The 21,152-nt window shown below is 39.6% G+C and overlaps 1 protein-coding gene across 2 annotated transcripts; it reads left to right on the forward strand.

Annotated features, from left to right (window-relative positions):
- Positions 1-11,350: 11,350 nt before the first annotated feature.
- Positions 11,351-21,088, forward strand: svopb (SV2 related protein b). 2 transcript variants are annotated; one of them, XM_077240537.1, is made up of 17 exons: positions 11,351-11,822; positions 15,328-15,411; positions 15,637-15,746; positions 16,010-16,095; positions 16,315-16,413; positions 16,613-16,684; positions 16,802-16,926; positions 17,778-17,841; positions 18,075-18,200; positions 18,327-18,455; positions 18,581-18,654; positions 18,737-18,813; positions 19,478-19,582; positions 19,718-19,829; positions 19,977-20,058; positions 20,157-20,246; positions 20,329-21,088. In XM_077240537.1, the coding sequence occupies exons 2-17, from the start codon at positions 15,350-15,352 to the stop codon at positions 20,530-20,532; spliced, it is 1,617 nt and encodes a 538-aa protein (XP_077096652.1). In that variant the 5' UTR covers positions 11,351-11,822; positions 15,328-15,349; the 3' UTR covers positions 20,533-21,088. The 2 variants fall into 2 exon arrangements, with proteins under 2 accessions (XP_077096652.1, XP_077096653.1); XM_077240538.1 differs by having other exon boundaries at positions 11,363-12,117.
- Positions 21,089-21,152: the final 64 nt, after the last annotated feature.

The following is a 21,152-nucleotide window of genomic DNA, read 5'->3' on the forward strand; positions in this document are numbered from 1 at the left end:
CCACCGTCTGCAGCTTGTCACGCGACCACACACACAGATCTCCGCCGGTCTCTCTCCCACATACTGTTTCCACTTGGCTTTTATTGTCTCTCCACACCAATCACTGAAACAAGACACAGGTGTACATTATTTGCACTTGACCCACTTACGCCGCACCTGTCTCCCAATCCTCTCTCCTGTCACAGGCCCCGCTAGACCACGCCCCCCTTGCCACAATGCAGTTATGTTTTCTGCTTCGGAGCAAGAGGTCATCTTTACTCCTGCAGCCTATTCTCTGATTATCTTCGAGACGAGCAGCTTCCAATCAGTGTTGGTGTGACGGCGTGTTCCAGCGAGTTTCACATTCCTGCCTGCTGATCTGTGCAGTGGTCTGCAACAACGTGTGTGTTTCTCTCTGGGCACTTCAGCACTGCTGCGAGCTTTCCTCTCACAAAAAGAGCTTGCACGTGGCACGTCATTTTGAAGATGTTTAGCCCGTGTATTTCTGGGTGCGGTAGTCAGATTGATTCTGCTGATGGGCATGAAAATGATCGTGGATGCGTCATGTTCTCATTGCGGGAACATGACCATCGCAATGTTGTGGTCGAGCATCGGGCTTGTGTGGACCCTTCCGCCATGTCCCGAGCGCTCAAGGCTTGATGATTGGTTTTTGGGGGCCTCAATTCCTTTCTTCCCAGACGTGCATGAAGAGGTCATGAGATCGTGAGAGTCTCCTTTGACTTTTCGCGACTGGTCAGCGACCTCTTCTGCCTTCTCTGCCCTCACAGAGGCCACGGCCAAAGGGTACACTGAGGGCGCCCTCCTGCGACTTCCGCCACTCCCACCCGGCCCCAGCAGCAGCCTTCCACGCCGCCCCGTGGAGGTAGTCGCAGGAAGGTGCCCCAGCCCGTACCAGCCCCGCAGCCTGCCGAACACCAGGCGATGAGGCGCTCCCGTTACGGGCAGCTCAAAGATGGGTTGCAGTTCTTTCCAGGAAGTGGTTGCAGGGCCACTCCTTCCCCCGGTGGATCGAGACCGCCCCTCCAGCCGAAATGAAGTCCGGGTTCTTCAGCCCCTACTTCATTGTACCCAAGAAGAGCGGTGGGATGCGGCCAATCCTAGACCTGCGCGTCTCTTGTACCGAACCCTTCACAGGCTTCCGCATTTTCGAATGTGTTCGACCATTGGATTGGTTTGCAGCGATAGACTTGAAGGACGCGTACTCTCATGTCTTCATTCTTCCTTGACACAGACCATTTTTTCGGTTTGCTTTCGAGGTGCAGGCATACCAGTACACGGTTCTCCCATTCACGGTTAGCCCTGTCCCCTCGCGTCTTCATGAAAATCGTCGAGGCAGCCCTTGTGCCACTCCGGCAACATGGGGTACGCATCCTGATCCATCATGACGATTGGCTGCTCCTAGCTCACTCTCGAGACCAGATTTGTGAACACAGGGATCTTGTGTTCGCAGTACCTCGCCCGTTTGGGCCTTCGGGTCAACTGGGCGGTTCCACTGAAGTTTTTTCAGAGGCTCCTGGGGCATATGACGTCTGCAGCGGCAGCCCCGCTCGGACTCCTTCATATGAGACCGCTTCAGCACTGGCTTCGAGTCCTGAGATGGGCATGGCAACCAGGCACGCTCCGAGTACCAGTTACTCGGGCCTGCCGTCAGACCTTCACCAGCAAGACCGTGCCGCCTTGGTGTGAAGGCCCTCTCCACTCGGAGTGTGGCTTCCTCTTTGGCTCTAGCGTATGGCAACTCGCTAACACATTCGCGAGATTCTATAATCTCCGAGTGGAGCTAGTGTCCTCTCATGTACTCGCCCCCAATGGCCGGTAATAGGACCCGTTCTGTGTCATCGCTTTCTCGCCATTCCACTCCTCGGACTGTATACGTGCAATATTCTTCTCAGGTGAGTTTCCCGAGAAGCCCTGAGTTCCTCCAGCACTGCTGACGTCAACGCCAGAGTCTATGCCTCCGGCAGCTTTCGCAGTGTCTAGGTCCCTCCATGTGCATGGTTGCCCCCCTGGACGACCCCCACGGGTGTATTTCCACTGTAAGCCTTTCTGAGCATGTGTCTTTCCTTTGGCAAGCCACCTTGCCACCCCTGGAGTTGAAAGATTCCACCCTACAGGCTGGATGCTCCAGTGTTTCTCCATATGTTAACCCATCTCGGGCCACATGTGTATTCCTAAGTCCTCCCTTCGGGTAGGCATTGTGTTGCATATCTCCTCTGAGATTTGCTTCCCAGTGTGCCTTGGTATTCCTGTGTTAAGTAGGAGTCCTCGATCCATGCTAGGCTCACGACAGGGAGCTCAGACTTACGCAGGGCACTGGAAGACAGCCGAGGTGGCGTGATTAGACTGGTAACCCCATTCGTCGTCACTACGTAACTCGTAGTGGCTACGAAAGCGAACGTCTCGGTTACGTATATAAATATCAGATTACTCGGTTACGTCTCCTTGCCACTTCCGTTTCCATGGTGACTCGTCGATTCGCCGCTCTGTTGAGAACGTCTTACATAGTTGACTATGACTGAACATAGTTGGCTAAACTTGATCCCGGACGCATTTTTGGAACCAGCATACATTGAGTAAGCAAGGTTTGGTTTAATCAACCAAGAGTTCAGGGTATGTTTGACAGTAAGGTAACCTTGCTTTCTGAAATACTCCCCTGGTACTCTCTAGTCTTGCACTGCCCTTTATCCTTCTGGAGCTCCTCTGTGGGACTTGAGACCGGTGTGGCGTGCAGGTGACGCTCATTAGCACTCACGCCACCGGCCTCGCTCCATTCCCACGGCTCTTACCGTTATATCAGAACCTTCATGTCATTTTATAAAACTCTAGACCCAAAACTTACAGCTGATGATCAAAATGCATTTTTCAAAACTCTTAACACGTTTTCCAATTGCTTTGATACAATGCACATAAACCTAAGATCTATTGTTTATTTAACTAAAATCACCTGTTCAAAATCACAAAACTCAACATTAAAGTATTATCATTTCAAAACGGAACTCACACATTACATTTAAGATAGCTGTCTATTCTTTTCATTACAATGATTTAAATTTCAATTGATACAATTGCTCAAAATGATAAGTAACTGTTGCATTACTCTTGATGCATAGTTTTTATGGAAACTGATGAACAATATTCCATATTTAGATTGTGAACGTATCAGGATAACAAGATAAATTGACACCAGTAACCATAGAACATGATCCAGTTGGACTACATTATCTACAGTATGAATATAATATTTCATCATCATTCTTTAGCAGACAGGGTTTCTATAGTCTCATGTACCACTTTTAAAGACCACATTTTCAGATTTGACAAAATGGCCCTTGTAATTGCTTTTGTGATTACTGCCAACTTATGAGTGGTAATTGATTTCACATTGTGACTTAAATATATATTGTGAGCGAACATAGCGATAACATGGAGCCAGCAGTGGGAGGTGGAAGACAAGGAATATGTGGTAGTCAAAGCTTGCCAAGTCAAGGAGGAGAGGTCGGAATTGACTGTTCCAAGTACCTGAACAACGTGGAAAACAGCGCGGGAAAATGAAAGTCTGAAGAATACACATCCTATTTATTTTGCGTTAGCATGAAGCTGCAGCTTCAAAATACATGAATAACACTTACGAATAACAGTTAAATGCTGCAAATATTTTTTTTCTTACACTTGAAGGGCGATTTACACCTTTACAAATCTTCTCTTGCACATGCAAATTTAATTTACGCTTGCAATCTTATGTACACTTTCACAAATCTTTCCCTGCGCATGCGATTCTTTATGTCATCATTTTACCTTCATAGTTCTTCCAGTGTTTCATCATCGCACTCGCGCTCAGATTGATATGGTAAAATCGACGTCATTGTTTGTTATTGTGTTTAGTTTATGGTGTAGGAAGCGATCTCTCATCCGGGGGGCTCCCAAGATGGCAGCGTTGTAGGAGGACGTTTGCTTGTCGCTCTGCGAGCAATTTCGAAGGGTTTATGATATTACTGCCATCTTTTAAAATAAATTGATGACAGAACCTTAAGAAAAGGGGGAAAAAAGAAAGAAAAACGAACATATAGCAAGACGTGATTATTGTAGGCTACCACGAATGCCCAAGTCTAAAAAGAAAAAGAGGAACTCTGAAAGGTTAACGATTTCTCAACACGTGTCGCTAAACATGGATCATAACCAGTCTCAAGAGTCGGTAGCCCAGAATCCTTTACGTGGAGACGGTGTGCTGGTTTGAGGCCAACCCAGAGCCATTGTGAGACTCAATCTCAATCTCAATCAGATGGGCGAAACTGGGAGACGGCTAATGCTGTACTCATGGAGGCGATACGAGCAATGACCAACAAGCAGGATGAAACACTCCGGAGAGTCTCTGCTATAGGCATAACCACTGAAGCTACTTCCAAACGGGTTGAGGACCTGACAACAACTGTCAAACAGCTGTCACTGGATGTTCAACAACACAAGCAAACACTGGAGAAAATGAAAGTTGCCAATACAAAGCTCCAAGAAGAAAATAAGCACCTGAGAAGCTGTTGCTGAGTGTCAACGCTACAGCAGAAGGTGGTCACTTAAGATGCATGGGGTAAGTGAGTCAAGAAATGAAGATATCAGAGGCAAGATAATCGACATCCATGGGAAAATGGTACCAAAGCTTCGTGAAGACTTGAAACAAGGCATTGACATTGCTCATCGCGTGGGGAAACTGAGAGATGACGGCGCTGCGAAATCAAGTATAGTTTTGTTTGCCTTGCGTCTCCTTCGTGATGTCGTCTGGAAAGAAGTTAAAAACTCTCAGTATTTGCAAGAGAATCGTCTCAGGATTACCGAAGCTCTTTCTCCGGAGGACAGAGTGGCTCAGGAGAAGCTCTGGCCTTTGATCAAGAAGGCGCGTGGTGAAGGGAAAAAGGCTTCATTCCGTGGTGCTTCAGCTGTCATCAATGGAAAAGTTATTGACTGTCCGGAATAGCCTCGTTGGCTGAGCATCTTCTTCTTTTACCAAGCATAGGCACCGTTTTATGTTTTCCTCCGACCTCCGTGGGTGCTCATGGACGCACGGCCTTTAAAAAAAAAAAAAAAAAAAAGTAACGTTAGGCCTAGTCAAAAAATTTTTGCATTTCAGAACCGAACGAGAAGTGCAGCGCCGAGTCTACGACGACCCGAGGTAGCCTATCGCACACCGGATGCGCACTTTGTCAGTTTATGGCCAGCAATATTGTAATGTTATGTTTCAGGACATTATGGAATTAAGATACAGTCTGTACTATGTAATGATTGTACTGTACAATTAAATACAACCTTTGCAAAGTCTGCTGTCTGAACACTTTACCTCAGAGTGTCCGTTAACTGAATGAATTGATATCACCTGAAAATCCGATAACATCAGCAATTTTCATTCAAGCAGCTGATTTCTTTAAATGAATGTAAAATAAATGTATATTGCAGCACAACTTGAAGTCAGTATACATTAACGACGATTTGAGACAAATAAATGTAAATTTAATATAAAACTATGTAAATCGCGCTCTGTGGCACGGCAGGATTTTGAACAAGGTCCTAAAGCCGTAGCTGGGCGCCGCCGGTGTGTGTAAGTTACACTCATAAAGAATAATGTGTTCGAAATTTCAAAAGACTTGGAGATCAAAAGTTTAACTGACACGTAACCGCGATCAGAGGCGTTTACATCCGAGAAATGCTGTGATTGGTGATGGAGCAGGCGACTGACAGCGACATAACCAATCACAGTGTGACAAACGCTTCACATAGCACCAAGCAACTGCAATGATTCATTTTAAATGAATGTAGCCTACTGGCAGTCTGGCACACGTGGGTGCTCGGTATTTTCCGTGGGTGCTCGAGCCCCGGAGCACCAACGGTATCGGCGCCTATGTTACCAAGGTATCAAGTACACATAAGCCCACTGTTCATGTGGCACTTTTGGAAAATAACTTCAATGGTTTATTTAGTTTTGGAGGCTACCTTGTCGTTTAGACTTGGATCAATCTTCCCTTTTGTTGTAGCCATAGGCAGGCATGAACACTTTGCCTGCGCTCGTTGCTGAGATGGTTGAGCACTTAATACCTATGCCACCTTAACATATTTTACTTTTTTTTCTTCTTTTTTTTTCTCTCGTACAATATATATGATCTCCTTGTTGTACTTTAAATGAGATCATGTTAGTTTCATCTACTATAAATGCAGCCGTCTCGAACGTTCTTGATTCTAAGTTGATGGCTATGTGTACTACAAGGTTCTTGCTATTTTAAGGCAGGTTATCATCACCTTCTTGTAAGGTCTTTGCATACTTTTTGCGTTCAAAGCACTTTCAGGTAATTTCTGTTCTATATATCTGTTCCTTTATGGACTTTTTGTTTAAACGTCTTAACGTCTTGTCTTTAAATGTGAGAGGTATCCGGGACTTAACAAAGAGGAAAGCATTATTTTTATTTTGTAAAAGGTCTGAAGCTGACTTGATTTTATTACAGGAAACGCACTCTTGTCACTCTGATACAGGGTTCTGGAAAGCTCAATGGGGTAATGTTGCCCATTTAGTCATGGTTCTAAATATTCTGCTGGTGTCTCAATCCTTGTGCATGGTTTCAAGGGGGATATTTTGGAAGTTGAGCCCTCTTTTGACGGAAGATGGATAACAATAATAGTCAAGCAGGACAATACAGTTTTCATTGTTTGCAATGTATATGGATTTAATTCACACTTTGACAACAAAAACGTATTTAATTCCATTACTGGCAAACTAAGGGATTTGAAGGGTAAATACGTAAATGCCTTTATAATTCTTGGGGGGGACTTCAATGAATGTCCTGACGAAATAGAGGATAGATACCCACCTAGAGCGGCTCGCTCCTCCCAGGGAAGCGATTTAATATCTTCTCTGTGCTCAGACTTATCCTTGACTGATGCTTGCCGTTTTTTTAACCCAGACATCCAAGATTTCACCTGGAGTAATAGAAGTCTGACTTTGAAGTCGAGAATTGATTTATTTTTAGTTTCTTCTTCTTCTCTCCAATTTGTTAACATGTTTATGCACCCCTTTCGGACCACAAATTAATTATTTTGAAACTAGGCTCCATTGACCCACAATCGGGCTTGAGAGGTTATTGGAAGTTTAACAATACTCTTTTGAGTGACGACTCCTTTAATAATTCTGTTAAGCTTCTAGCGAAAGAAACCTTCGAGATTGACATTAATAATGGACATAAGAAAAAGTGGGAGTACTTCAAGTATAAAATTAGACAATTGGCTATAAAAAGATCTAAGGAAATAAAGAAAGAAAAATATAATTCAGAACATGTCTTGATGAATAAATTAGTTCAAATAATGTCAAAAGGTAACATTAACCAAGAAGAAGAAATTGAAATAAAAGCCATCCAAATTCAGATAGACCAAATATATACAGAAATGGCAAAAGGGGCATTTATTAGATCAAGGGCTAAGTGGCTGGTAGAGGGCGAAAAGAACACCAATTATTTTTTTGCTTTAGAAAAAAGGAATGCTAAAAGAAATTCTGTAACTGAGCTCTACATTGATGGCACCCTTTCTAAGGATCTTACTCACATTTCTAAATTTGTTAGCTCGTTTTATAGTAATTTATATCAGTCTAATTTTAACAAAGAAGAAAGTGTACTTTTAAAAAAAAAAATTCAGCACAGTATCCCTATTATTAGTGAAGATTATAAAGCTTCTTGTGACGCTGATCTCTCTTTAAATGAGGTTAAAAATGCTTTGTTTGCTATGAAGAAAGGAAAATCTCCCGGGATAGATGGGCTAGGAGCGGAGTTCTGGGAGCTTATTCAACTCCCTTTAATGCACATGTATAGAGAGTGTATTGATCAAGGGGAAATGACCACAACAATGAAGCAAGGCATTATCTCCTTGATCCCGAAACCTGGTAAAGACCCTCATTTAATTGATAATTGGCGTCCAATCACATTATTAACCATAGATTATAAAATTCTGGCCTCTGTATATGCATATAGATTAAAATCTGATTTGAGTTCAATAATTGCAGAAACTCAAAACGGGTTTCATGAAAAACCGCCACATTAGCAATAACATAAGACTCGTTTTGGACTTGCTTGACTAGGCTGACAATATTGATTCTGACGCCTTCGTTTTGTTTCTTGATTTTTACAAAGCGTTCGACACAATCGAACACCCTTTTTTAATACAAGCCATCAAGGCATTTGGTTTTGGAAGCCCTTTTGTCAACATTGTCAGCATGTTCTATAAAGATATAAACAGTTCTGTTATATTTAATCAAAATACTTCTCCACGATTTCAAATTGATAGGGGGGTCAGGCAGGGGTGTAACATTTCTCCATTTTTATTTATCTTAGTAACCGAACTACTAGCTATACACTTAGTAAAGGAAGTACATTTTGGAGGTATAAAGATTTTTGGAAAAGAAATAAAGATCTCACAGCTGGCGGACGACACCACCATTTTTCTGAACAACTAGGACCAGTTGAGCATTGTCTTTGAACTGGAGGAGGAATTCTCTTCTGCGTCTGGTTTAAGGCTTAATAGATCCAAGTGTGAGCTGTTGCCACTTCATTGTTGTAGTGACTCTGCTATTGATAACATTCCAGTAAAACAGAATGTAAAATATTTAGGTATACATGTATGTAAAAATATTATAGTTAGACAGGATTTAAATTTCTCGAATAGGATACAGAAAACCAAATTAATATTCAATTGCTGGCTACAAAGAGACTTGTCCATTTTAGGTAGAGTATTACTCTCCAAGGCAGAAGGCCTTTCTCGCTTTGTTTACCCTTCCTTATCTGTTTTTGTAAAGGACTCAATTGCTAATCAAGTCAACAAGACTTTTTTAGATTTCATTTGGAAGAAAAAGTCTCATAGGCTTAAAAAGAATGTTCTCTCTAACCCTAAAGAAAAGGGAGGTCTAGAGATTTTGGATTTCATAGATGTGGTCAACTCATTCAAAATTAATTGGTTAAAAAGCTGCATTCGAAATCCTGATTCTAATTTTTTCTTTATTCCAAACTTTATTTTTAATAAACTGGGTGGGCTCTCATTTCTTCTAAAGTGTAATTTTCTACCAAATAAATTACCTATCAAATTGTCCAACTTCCACCAACAGTCCCTCTTGGCCTGGAAATTATCCTTCAATCACAACTTCTCACCACACAAACCTTTGGAACAACAGCGACATTCTTATTAGGAATAAATCAGTATTCTTCCCTAAGTGGTTCGATAGAGGAATTAACCATGTACTCTGCTTATTTGATGATTGGCAACATGCTCTCTTATGAACAGTTTATGGTAGCTCATGATTTTCCCAATACCTTTTAAAGAGTTTAAATCTATCACTGATGCCATCCCTTCCGGAATCAGACAATTAATTAAAAATCATCTGAGCTATGGAAACAAAGATATCAGACAGCTTTCACTTATGTTGGATGGTGTAGAACTGTCTGATAAAAAATGTAATAATAAGCATATTCGCCGACATTTGCAAAAGAGTAACTCCATTACTCCAAGGGGGATGTTTTATTGGAATTCCTTAATAAGTGAAATAAATTGGAAAAAAACATAGTTGATTCCTCATAAATACTGTATCTCTAATAAAGCCAAAGAGGTCCACTTTAAACTTTTACATAACATTTACCCCAATAATTGTTTTGTTGCCAAGTTTCTAGACATTGACACATGCTGTAGCTTTTGTAAACAGGACACTGGAACAATTCCTCATTAATTTTTTAATTGTCCAGTTACCAAAAGATTTTGGGAAGATTTGGGTACTCACTTTCTCCAATCTCAAAATATAACTCACTCATTCACCCTGAAAGATATTATCTGTTACTTTTGTTTCCCACAAGATGGCACCCTGGAGTTTGTATTAAACTTTATAATCTTATATGCCAAGTTCTTTATACACAAGCAGAAATTTAATAAGTCTTCCTTATGTTTTAAACATTATATTTTGGAAATTAATATGCTTCTTAAATCACACAAGCTTGTAAAGAACAAGAAGAATGGAAAACTTTTGTGTCAATATTATGACCTATTTCCCAATTCCTCTTAATTTTCTTATTTTTCCTCTTTTATTTAGTATATGGTTTTTTTCTGTTTTTTGTTTTGTTTTTTTGTTTTCTTTGTCTCTGGTTTGGTATGTCTGTATAAATGTTTGTTTGTATATTGATGGTTTAACACGTTTGTACCCAATGTTACCTTCAATAAAAAAAAATAAAAAAAAATAAAAATAAAATGGTGTAGGAAGCCTCAGTACAAGCAGAGCTGAGTTGTTTTGGCAAGGAGTGCAATGAGTGCTTTTGTTTTCGACCTGCGCGCTGTAGGCGGTAAACCAATCACAACAGACTGGGCTGTCTGGCCAATCAGAGCAGAGTAGCTTGCGGAAATGAGGGATTAGAGAGATTTATTCCAGTCGTTTAAAGTCCCTGTAAAGGCAATTTTAAAAAATATTTTTTTTTTCATCATTGAAAATGTGGTGATGTGCAAATGTATAAAATGAAACCGTTTTTTGACCTTTGATGCATGTAAACCTGTTGTAGGAGACTCTAAAACAACATTAGGATACTTTAAAATAGCATAATAGGGGCACTTTAATTGTTTATTAATTCTAAGAAATTTTCATTTCCGGGTATGGGAAATGTATGTCTTACTGTATAGTACTACTCAGAGCATGTAGTCGAAATCTGCATCACTGCATGATTAGGGATTCCAGTATATGAGCATGAAACACGGACAACTTTACGTGTGACATGAACAAGACTTTATTAACTACTAGACACTTAAACTTCTACTCTAACATACAAATACATGCATGCATACAGTTTACCAAGGAAAAGAGAGCTGAAGCAGAACACAGGAAAGCAAGAAGTAGCATTCCTTTCTTTTAAAGGGGTGAGGAAGGATACTTAATGTATCAAATAATGAGAATAAGTTTGATACTTGCTTGTCTCGCCCCTTTGAATTAAATTGTCCTGATGCAATTTGTTGAGGCTCCAGTTGATCTTTGTAGATGTTGTCTTGATGAGAGAGAACCAGTGGTAGTCAGGATCTTTGTTGAATGGAAAGACAAGGTCGCAGCCTGGCACAAGCCGGGTCCATAGACTCAGTTAATCTTCTTCACATCAGGGTTTCTCAGAAAACGGAACTAAACCCCTATTCGGACGGGATTAACTTTACAAGGGTAGATGGAGTAATGCAATTTTACCACATCTTAATGGCCAGTTCGCACGGGATAAGATATATCAATAAAACTAGCAGAAGTGGGAGGGGAAACTCGATTTACGCATCACCGTCACCCTCCTGTCGTCATGTGTGTATTACGTTCCTTCCTGATATCACATGCTTAAACACCCATAACTTAGATTTATATATATAAAACAGTTATATCCGGTCGAACAATGTATTAATTAACTTTAAATTGGATTGTGTTGGTAATAGGCACTTACCTAACGCTAAAAGATGTTTCGCGCCTCTAACAAGTAATTTCGATCTTATACTGATCTTAATGGTATGGGGAAAACACTTGAGTTTTGCCACCGACTTGTCCCAGCATCTAGAACGCAACTGAAAGCCTTTTCAAGCGTCTCCATACTTGAAAAACCACGGAAAACTACTTTTAAACAGGAAATGACAAAATATTTACGTACATATTTACAGCGGGTGTATTCGCACGGAATTAGTATTACCTGAGGTAATTTTTCCGGACCTTTTTATTGAAGGTAAAAGTCGGCGTAATCTTTACTGACATTGTCCGTGATGATTCCTGAGATGGCATATTCAGACGGGACTAAAATCACAGAGAAGCTCTGGTAATTATTACTTTACCCCACCTCTCCATGTTAAACTAGTCCTGTCCGAATAGGGCTTAACAGGTATGATCTTGTGATCAGTGATTTTTAAAGTGTGAAGATATCACACCCTCTGGAGCAGTGTGAGCCACTGAGAAGTTGTTCCCTATGGAGGGATTTTTTTACGATCCTTTGGCTACGTCTACATTAATCCGGATACATTCGAAAACGGCATTTTCGTTTGAAAACGCTCTCTGTCAACATATGTTTGGTCTAAAACGCAACTGCGCTCATATATTGCCACAGGACAGCAAATGTGAGTAAATGTTCTATCATCTTTGCAGGACTGTAATATGAAGAGTGTGCATAACATATTTTAGCAACAGTGTGATAGTGAATAGCACATATCAGGCACACTACCGGTATAAACATGAATATCTATTGGTACAATATATGTCACATGACAAAACTATTTCTGTCAGGTCCATTTAAGTCAAGAACACACATGACAATAGAAATGATTAGGAAATTTGAATTGAATAAATTGCAATTTAAATTGATAATTAAATGTGGCAGTATGGCTCTGTTCAGGGAGTCCTCTGACCTTTCATGAGCACCATGAAATAGCAGAGAGTCAGAGGACAGCAGCAGCATTAGGGAACGCTCACAGTTTAGGACTGGGAGAGCAGAACTATTCCCCCATATGAACAGAGCAGAAACGATGATAGAATAGCAAATGCCACGTTATACACGACAAGGAGGAGCTGGGGAGGTGGTGGGTTGCAGAGAGTGAGCAGCAAGCAGTTAGGAGCGAACTGAATCTGTTTAAATAGGGCGCCCTGATTTGAGCGTAGTCATTAGCAGTGAGGGGAGATGAACAGCTGATGCAGCTCAGCTGAGCAGATCGCTGATGAGACCGTGTTGTTGGCCAATAGCCTAACGTTAGCAGCATCTTGACTACTTGGCTTGCCAGAACTGACGCTGACGCTCAATGTCTTCGTTTTTGAATACCTCCGTTTTGAAGGTCCACACTACAACGCGAAAAAAAACGTTCGTTTTTACTAATAAAAACGCCGTCTCAGTGTGGATGGAAGTTCAAATGAAAACGTATTAGTGTGGACAAGGCCTTTGCATTCTAGCAGGGCATTTGAATATGTAATTTGATTAGGTGTTTAAGAAAATAACCTACAAGATTCTTATAATACTAATGCGTCACAGAGTTAGCAAAATGTATTGTAAATTAACAAATGGGGAAAAAAGATTCTAGTTCTACCAGAAAGACTCGGGAGATGAATTGAGTAACAAGCGTATATTTATTAAAGCTGCAGTAGGGAGTTTTGAGAAAACGTTGACTTAGCCTGAAAATTTGAACAAGCACAACTTACAGGTCCAACCCCCTTGCTCTCTGCTGCGCTACAGCCCTCCCTCCACAGCTGCTCCCCCACAGCGGAGCCTGCCGTGAACGCGCAGGCTAGTAAGCTGGACCACCGATGACGGCGGATAAACAGTTATGGCACATTCACTAATAGGGACGACGAAACATCAACAATATGATTTACATTGACTATGGCCTGCCCATGCTTTGACTACAAACTTCGCCCTCAAATCATTATGTATTTTGCAATACATGTAACTTTATAACGTTGCACTATTTCTATAAGTTATAAATAGCTAATAAGATAACGTTAATATAACGGTAACTAACGTTACAGTATATAAGTATTTATTCTAGCGATATGTAATGCTAGGTTTCAATTGTTGCTTAGCACAGTGCGTGACATTTTATCTACATGTTATGCTGCTAGAGTTTTGACACCGAGTCAATGGGCTCTGTCTAATTCTTTCTTTTTCGCTTGTTTATTGTCATCTGTCTTTTTCCTTTTACCTCTGTTTAATGAGCAGGTGCCACTCGAGAAATTGGCAGTTTAGGTTGTTTCTCCGCCATTAGCACAGCTGCAGCACACCGGCAATCTTGAGTTTGAACGGTACGCGCGCGCTCGCGCTGTGCAAGAGAGGGGTGTGATCATCGCGTACACGAGCGTGATTGACACTGCTAAGACATTCCTCCTGGCTCTGATTGGTTGTTTCTGACCGGGAACGGTGTATTTCTGCAAATGGCAATAGGACCACTGGGAGGAGCCAGAGGAGCTTGTTTTTTTCACAGATTATCTGTCTCATATTCTACTGTCAGGACATAATGACAGTTTTAACAAATATGTAAAAAATATTTTTTTACAAAAGTTACCTACAGCAGCTTTAACAGCTCAGCAAGCATAAATTTATAAAGTTCTTTGGCGTAGGCCCCGTCCTTAGCGAGCAATGCGAGGGTAGCCGAATCTGCATGTCCTGCCTGAAGATGAAGGCAGGGGCGCAGACGACCCCCCTGGAAGTAAAGGAAGGGACCATCCTGTTGGTGGTGGGGAGGATGAAGGGGAAGGTACGATCTTGGTGGTGGTTGGGGAGGACGGAGGTAATTGGCAGCGTCAGTATCTGCGAACTCAGACAAAAGTAACTACCAATTTTTTATACTAGACTGTTAGCACCTGATTGGTTAGAAGTGAGGTAATACGTGACGCGCTGATTGAGTCTTCCTGACAGAACTTACGCTAAAGCTTTCACTTCACAGAGATCAAACACGCTACACATGTGACTTTGGTTAACCATACTATGCAAGTCTGAAACATTAATCCAAAGAGTTTAAAAGAGATAATGAATGCATAGGCCAAACCCCATAAAATGAAAATCATGAGATGGTAAAATTGGATACATGTTTATACATTTCTCAAGTGGTTATATAAAGAATATATAGGATTCAAAGGGTTTATTTTTCCTTCTCCAGAAGAATTAAGTGAGAGTCACAACTCCCTGCAAATTCCTTGAGGTCAAATCAGTCTTTGTGTCCTGTAACCAGAGACCTGGTTCAGCCTGTGTGTTGGCTTTATTTTGAAAGTTGCAGTTTTTGGGGGATGGTTCACAGACCAGTGAGCTTGCTGGATTGGTCGTTAAATATAATGAATAATTTGTGTGTGTCTGATTGGTCCAATCAGATTTTAATATAATTTTAATATAATATTAAATACTTTTTGTGTCATCCTGCAGCCAACTGGTTGAGAACTAGTGCCTAAGTTCTTTTATTTCATTTCTGTGGTACTTAAAATCATCTCCGTTATTTACTTTGGTGTTTGGGCATATTGAATTTAGAAAGAAGTGCCTAGTTGATGAGAACCAATAGTTTCCCCTGTTCGTAACATTCCTAATACTACTGTTTATTTAACAAACTTTTCTAATGGTAATGAATAAGATTTGCCTAAAGAATCCCAGACATTCTCTTGACCTGGATTAGGGCTGGAGTGGCTTGTTGTTTAGGGATGACATGATGCCACGTGGGTTGTACTATAGAGGACTGTGTAACTACTTAAGGCCAAGCTCCCTCCCTAAGTTTACCATCTCTGATGTTATGTTGGTGTAATCAGAGTCGCACACTGGTCTAACCTGTTCTATAGCTAAATCCGCTGTTATGGTTTAGGGTTCCATTATAGAAGAGGGAAATGAGTGGCTTGACAAGATCATCGCAAGTGGCTTACAAACGATGGAAAGACACTGATATCAGGTAATCCATGTGTGTTTTGTGTTTACTTGTAAAAATAGTAAAAATTTACACTTTTAATTGACTGAGAACTGAAACCCGTAGCCTGGAAATGTCAGACAAAGGATGCAGTCTTAAATTATGTTTAGAGCAGCTTCAATAAAATTGATTTTAATCAGTTTCAGATTTGCATTGGATTTTATAACCATACTAAGGCTAAAGTCTGTATTTTTGAAAATGCATCCTTAGGGTTCATGAGGAGCAGTCTGGGAATAATGAGCCTAGCGATGAAGGAGTTTGCACTATTCCAAAGCAAACGGATTTGGAGGACAGCAAGACCCGAAGCTCTGGAATGTCAGGTTGGCATCTCTATCCTACATTTGTAGATGAACACACAATTTGAACAATTTCTCTTTATTCCAGGATTGCGTTGAATGTTTCAATGGGGAAAAAATAGACAGAATTTGTGTCACAAACATTGCAGCATCAGGGTATCAGTTAGTTCAAGCTACTTTGTCAACAGAATTTAATTCCTCACAGGGTCACGCTTTTTACTGAATACATATTAGCTAACTAATTATACCAACATAAGAATCATCATTGAGTATTTATTTTTCACTAGAAACCTTCACTGTGGAGGAAGCAGTTGAGGCTATTGGTTTTGGAATGTTTCAGTGGAAGCTGTCTATGCTAACTGGAGTTGCGTGGGTAAGACATTTTAATTACAATTAAGAATTGTAGAAAGAAGAAACAAAGACATGGACATCTTGGGTGTCATGGGGGTGAGTAAATTATCAGCAAAATTTTTTTAAACGTGAACTAATCCTTTAATGTTTACTGATCAAATAGCTTTAATTTGTTCAGTTCACTCAGTTTACTTAACTTGTTTGCTGAAAACTCACGAAATTCCTATATTTCCATGCGAAGATGGCTGATGCTATGGAAATGATGCTCCTTAGTATTGCAGCTCCTCAACTGCGCTGTGAATGGAGGCTCTCGAGCTGGAAAGTGGCATTCATAACAGTGGTCAGTATTGTACACTAACATGGTTAAACACCTCCAGGGGTTAAATTTGGCTATAGCTTCATGAAAAGTGATAGAATATCATGTAAAAAAGAATATGTTAATTTTTAAGGTCAGTGCTAGCCATATTCTAAGTATTGTCAAGACTTTTATAGTATTTAATCTTTTGAATCTTGTTATTATTTTGTACGTACCTTGTCAGGTAGTGTTTATTGGAATGATGCTCAGCTCCTCACTTTGGGGAAACATTTCAGACAAGTATGGCCGAAAAGTGGTATGTTTGGTTTAAATCAGTAAATGAATGATGTCAGTGCAGGCATTCTTTGTATAACTATAAACATAAAGCAGTCATTATTGCCTCACTGATAACATCACTGTCATCATCTTTTAGTGTTTAATACTGTGCATGGTGTGGACATTCTACTATGGGCTTCTCAGTGCTTTTGCACCTGTTTACGATTGGATCTTAGTCTTGCGAGGTCTTGTGGGATTTGGCCTGGGAGGAGCACCTCAGTCGTGAGTTTTTGCATCAATGAACAAACAATGAAGTTTGTGACTTATGGTTTCAGTGCACACTCAGTCATAAGTCACATTCATAAGTGAGCAACACTCAGATGCAACATTTTATTTATAGGTCTTTGTATTTATGTTCTAGAGATTTAGCTGAATATAGATACTACGTTTTGAAACTGTGACAAGTGCAACATGATTGTACTCTCATTAGTGCTCATAATTATCTATACTTCCATATTTCCCTAAGGGACCATTAAACCTGTGAAGTGTTGCTTTTGCTCACTACTGTGAAGAACCTGAACAGTCTTGTTGATCTAGAATAATCAGCTGTGTTGTTTTTCTGTATATTCTTAAAATAAAAATTCAAAAGTGTTTTGTTTATTTGATCAAAAACACAGTAAAAAGGAGTAATATTGTGAAATATTATTACAATTTATTACTGTGGTGGCAAAGCTGAATTTTCAGCAGCCATTTCTTCAGTCTTCAGTGTCACATGCTCTTTTAGAAAATGTTGTAATATGCTGATTTTTTGCACAAGAATCATTTCATTATTATCAAAGTTGAAAACAGTTGTGCTGCTGAATATTTTTTGGGAAGTTAAGACTTCTTTGATGAATAGAAAGTTCAAAAATCATTACATAATTGTTATATAAAACATTGTTTAAACCCTTTCCACTGAAGATATGTAAAGCTTATTTGGAGTTTACATAATTGTCTTTAAAATACAGTATGCAGAAAAATGGACGTTTCTTTTTTGCAGAGTTTATATATAATTTTACTTTTTTACTTCATGCCCTAATTTAAATGTAATTTTATAATTGTATTATTTAAAAAAAAAAATCCTTTCCTTACAGTGTGACATTATATACTGAATTCCTCCCAGTGAAAGCCAGAGGCATATCCATAATCCTGTTAGGGGTAATTAAGACCACTGTTTATTCAACTATTGCACACATTTTTTTAGTATCAAATTACTGTAAATTTTACTGCACTCAGTTAGATGGTTAATGTTGTAACTGACTGAGGCAATGTTTTATTGGTTATTATTAAATATACCTTTATATTTTTTCTCTCATAATGAGAATTACCAAAGTATGTTCTTATAATGATCTTGATCATTAAAGACATTAATTAATCTGCTGTCCTGATAGGTGTTCTGGGCCGTGGGTGCTGTGTTTGAAGTGTTACTGGCTATGATGATCATGCCCACATTAGGGTGGAAGTGGCTGCTAGCTTTCTCCACTTTTCCTCTTGTTATCTTTGCTGCCTCCTGCTGTGTATGTATGGCTGTAACAATGTTTTAAACTGTTACTAGACTCAAGGCTCATGTAAAGGTGCCTGAAATGCTAGATACTGCATTAATTCTACACTTTGTATGCTGATTGTGTGCATTTGTCATGTAGTGGTTACCAGAGAGTGCTAGATTTGATGTACTGAGAGGCAGAGAAGACAAGGCCCTGAACACTCTGAAACAAGTAGCAGCGTCCAATGGGAGCTCTATGCCTACAGGAAGACTTATATCCAACACAAAGGTTGGCTATATGGAGCTGCCAGTCCTACATCTTTTCCTTACATTGTGGAATGTCTCATTTTGGATTTTTATGTTTAATTGCTGTAAATTACATTTAGCAAAAAGAATTGTGTTTATGTATTCTAGACTGATCGTGGGAGAATTAGAGATCTTTTTATTCCAGAATACCGCAAGACGACACTTCTGATCTGGTTTATCTGGTATGCGTATTGTTAGAAAGTGTTAAATCCTTCCACATACAGTAAAACTTCTAAAAATTTACCTTTGTTTTGTTTAACACAGGTTATGTAGTGCTTTTTCATATTATGGTCTTGTGCTGCTAACCACTGAGCTGTTCCAAGCAGGATCTACGTGTAGTGGTGAGTGGTTTTTAAGTACTAATTGTGAACAAACTAAATAGGTATAAACTTAGGTAAGGACCATAAATCTAATACACTAATTTTCTGGGGTCAGTATGTTTTTTTTTATGTTTTTGAAAGAAGTCTTGTATACTCACCAAGGATGCATTTATTTGATCAAAATGCTGTAAAAACAGTAAAATTGTGAAATATGATTACAATATAACAATTTTTTTTCTATTTTAATATATTTAATATAAGATGCCAAAGAGGAATTTTCAACAGCCATTACTCCAGTCTTCAGGGTCACATGATCCTTTAGAAATCAAACTAATATGCTGATATAGTGCTCAAGGAACATTTCCTATTATTATAATTGTTGAAAACAGTTGTGCTGCTTAATATTTTTGTGGTAACCATGATGCATTTTTTTCAGGATTCTTGAATAGAAAGTTCATAAAATTATTTTCTGTCCCTTTTGACTACTGACCCCAAACTTTTAAACGGTTGTGTAAACTGTCTGTAATGTCTTTTTGCTACAACTAGCATGTCAAAACGGTTTTGATTTGTAATGACTCAATTGATGTCATTTCTTTAACAATTTCATTACAATTTAAACACTTGAGGGGCACTTTTAATTATGTGTGCATATTGTAAATGTCAGTAAAACTGTGTCTAATTCCAGTCACTGACAACTCAAGTATGGAACCTCAGTGCAATTTGGAGTGCAAATATTTGACATTTCCTGATTATGAGAACCTTCTGTGGAGCACCTTCGCAGAATTTCCAGGTGACGTGGCACCATATGTAATTCTCCCCTCTCAAGTGTTGTTTTTTAGTTAATCAACCTAAATGCAAACATTGTTATATGAGCTACATACAACTAATAGACAACTGTGTGATTTATGTCTTGATGTCAGAATAGGTATTCTGATCTCCATGTGGATGATTGATCTAATAGGCCGGAGAAAAAGCATGGCACTTTTTTTTTTAACATTCTCTCTGTGTATCTTGCCACTGTACGCCTGCACACAAAGGTACATTCATCAAATCATCAAAAAAGCTGTAAAGACACTGAGAAGTATCCCAAATAAACTTTGTACTTAAAATAAAAATAAAAAGCAGCCTAAATATTTTTCAAGACACTGTAAATGACATGTTTGTTTTTTCTTTACTATTTCCAGGACACTTATCACAGTCTTTATTTTCATTGCTCGAGCCTCTATAACAGCAGGCTGGCAGGTTGCGTATGTTTATACACCTGAGGTAAAGCTTAATTGCAAAGCGGCTTATTGTGCTTAGTCAATCCCAGTAGAATTTCATTTAAAATGCCGTTTTCTTTTTTCTTGTTTTGGCCTCCTCAGGTTTTCCCCACCGCAACCAGGGCTATTGGTATTGGTACAAGCAGTGGGATGGCTCGTGTTGGAGCTCTCGTCACACCATTTATTGCTCAGGTAGAGCATTCCTACAAATTCCTAGGAGAATAAAAGTGTATTGAACATGTACTGATGCATGTTTGTGTCTGTCCCCCCTCAGGTACTTCTGAAAACATCAGTTTACCTGACTCTGTCAGTGTATTTAATATGTTGCTTGCTGGGCACAGTGGCATCCTGGGCTTTGCCTATGGAAACAACCGGGCGGAGCTTAGAGGAATCAACTCAAAACACCATGGAACAAAAACACATGGAAAGGCCGCGTGGTTCTGAGACAGCCGAGACTTCCAGCAACACGTCTCCTTAACAGCACATGGAAAGCTGAAACTGTTTGATGTCAGGAAGAGTAGTCAAGAAAAACATGTATAATCAGTCCATGCTGGTAAATACTGCTTGTTGTGTAAGTGCATTCTAAATGCACTGAAATATTTTGAGAGAAAATAATGTTATATTATATTAAGTTATATGCATGTTTTATGCTCATAAAATACTGACCTGTGTTTCTGGTCTTTTTTCTTTTGAAATGGTACATAAACCCGTTTATGATGCCAAGTACGTGTGTAACTAAAATATCCAATGAAATGGTTTGATAAGTGCAGATTTCTGTCCTTTGATATTTTTCCAATAGATTCTATGCACATTGTACTGTCTAATACTTTTAGCATAAAGGTTGATTGTATCAATATTGGTTTGTCCTGTCTGTGACATTTCTGCAATATTTAATTTTCTCAGTTTCCATACACGCCAATAGACTTTAATTGTGACAGCCATGAACCATGATTTGCTATTTGCTGTATGACTGAAGGGGGAGGGATATTCTTGTTCTAAAGAGAATTTGATTAAACAAAATTTGGTGTAGTGCAGGATGAGTCATCAATATTTTTTGTTGATTTTTGAGAAGGAGTAGCTAATAAGCCCACATTAATT

The sequence above is a fragment of the Siphateles boraxobius genome, unplaced genomic scaffold (genome assembly GCF_051911475.1).
Source record: "Siphateles boraxobius isolate OS27281-9 unplaced genomic scaffold, OSU_SipBor_1 24, whole genome shotgun sequence".
NCBI lineage: Eukaryota > Metazoa > Chordata > Actinopteri > Cypriniformes > Leuciscidae > Siphateles > Siphateles boraxobius.

Excerpts from the sequence above, each read along its gene's own strand:
- svopb (XM_077240537.1), top strand. The coding sequence starts at position 15,350 with ATGAGTGGCTTGACAAGATCATCGCAAGTGGCTTACAAACGATGGAAA. Across the intron at positions 15,747-16,009 it reads CCGAAGCTCTGGAATGTCAG|AAACCTTCACTGTGGAGGAA; the intron begins GTTGGCATCTCT and ends ATTTTTCACTAG. Across the intron at positions 18,456-18,580 it reads GACTTATATCCAACACAAAG|ACTGATCGTGGGAGAATTAG; the intron begins GTTGGCTATATG and ends TATGTATTCTAG.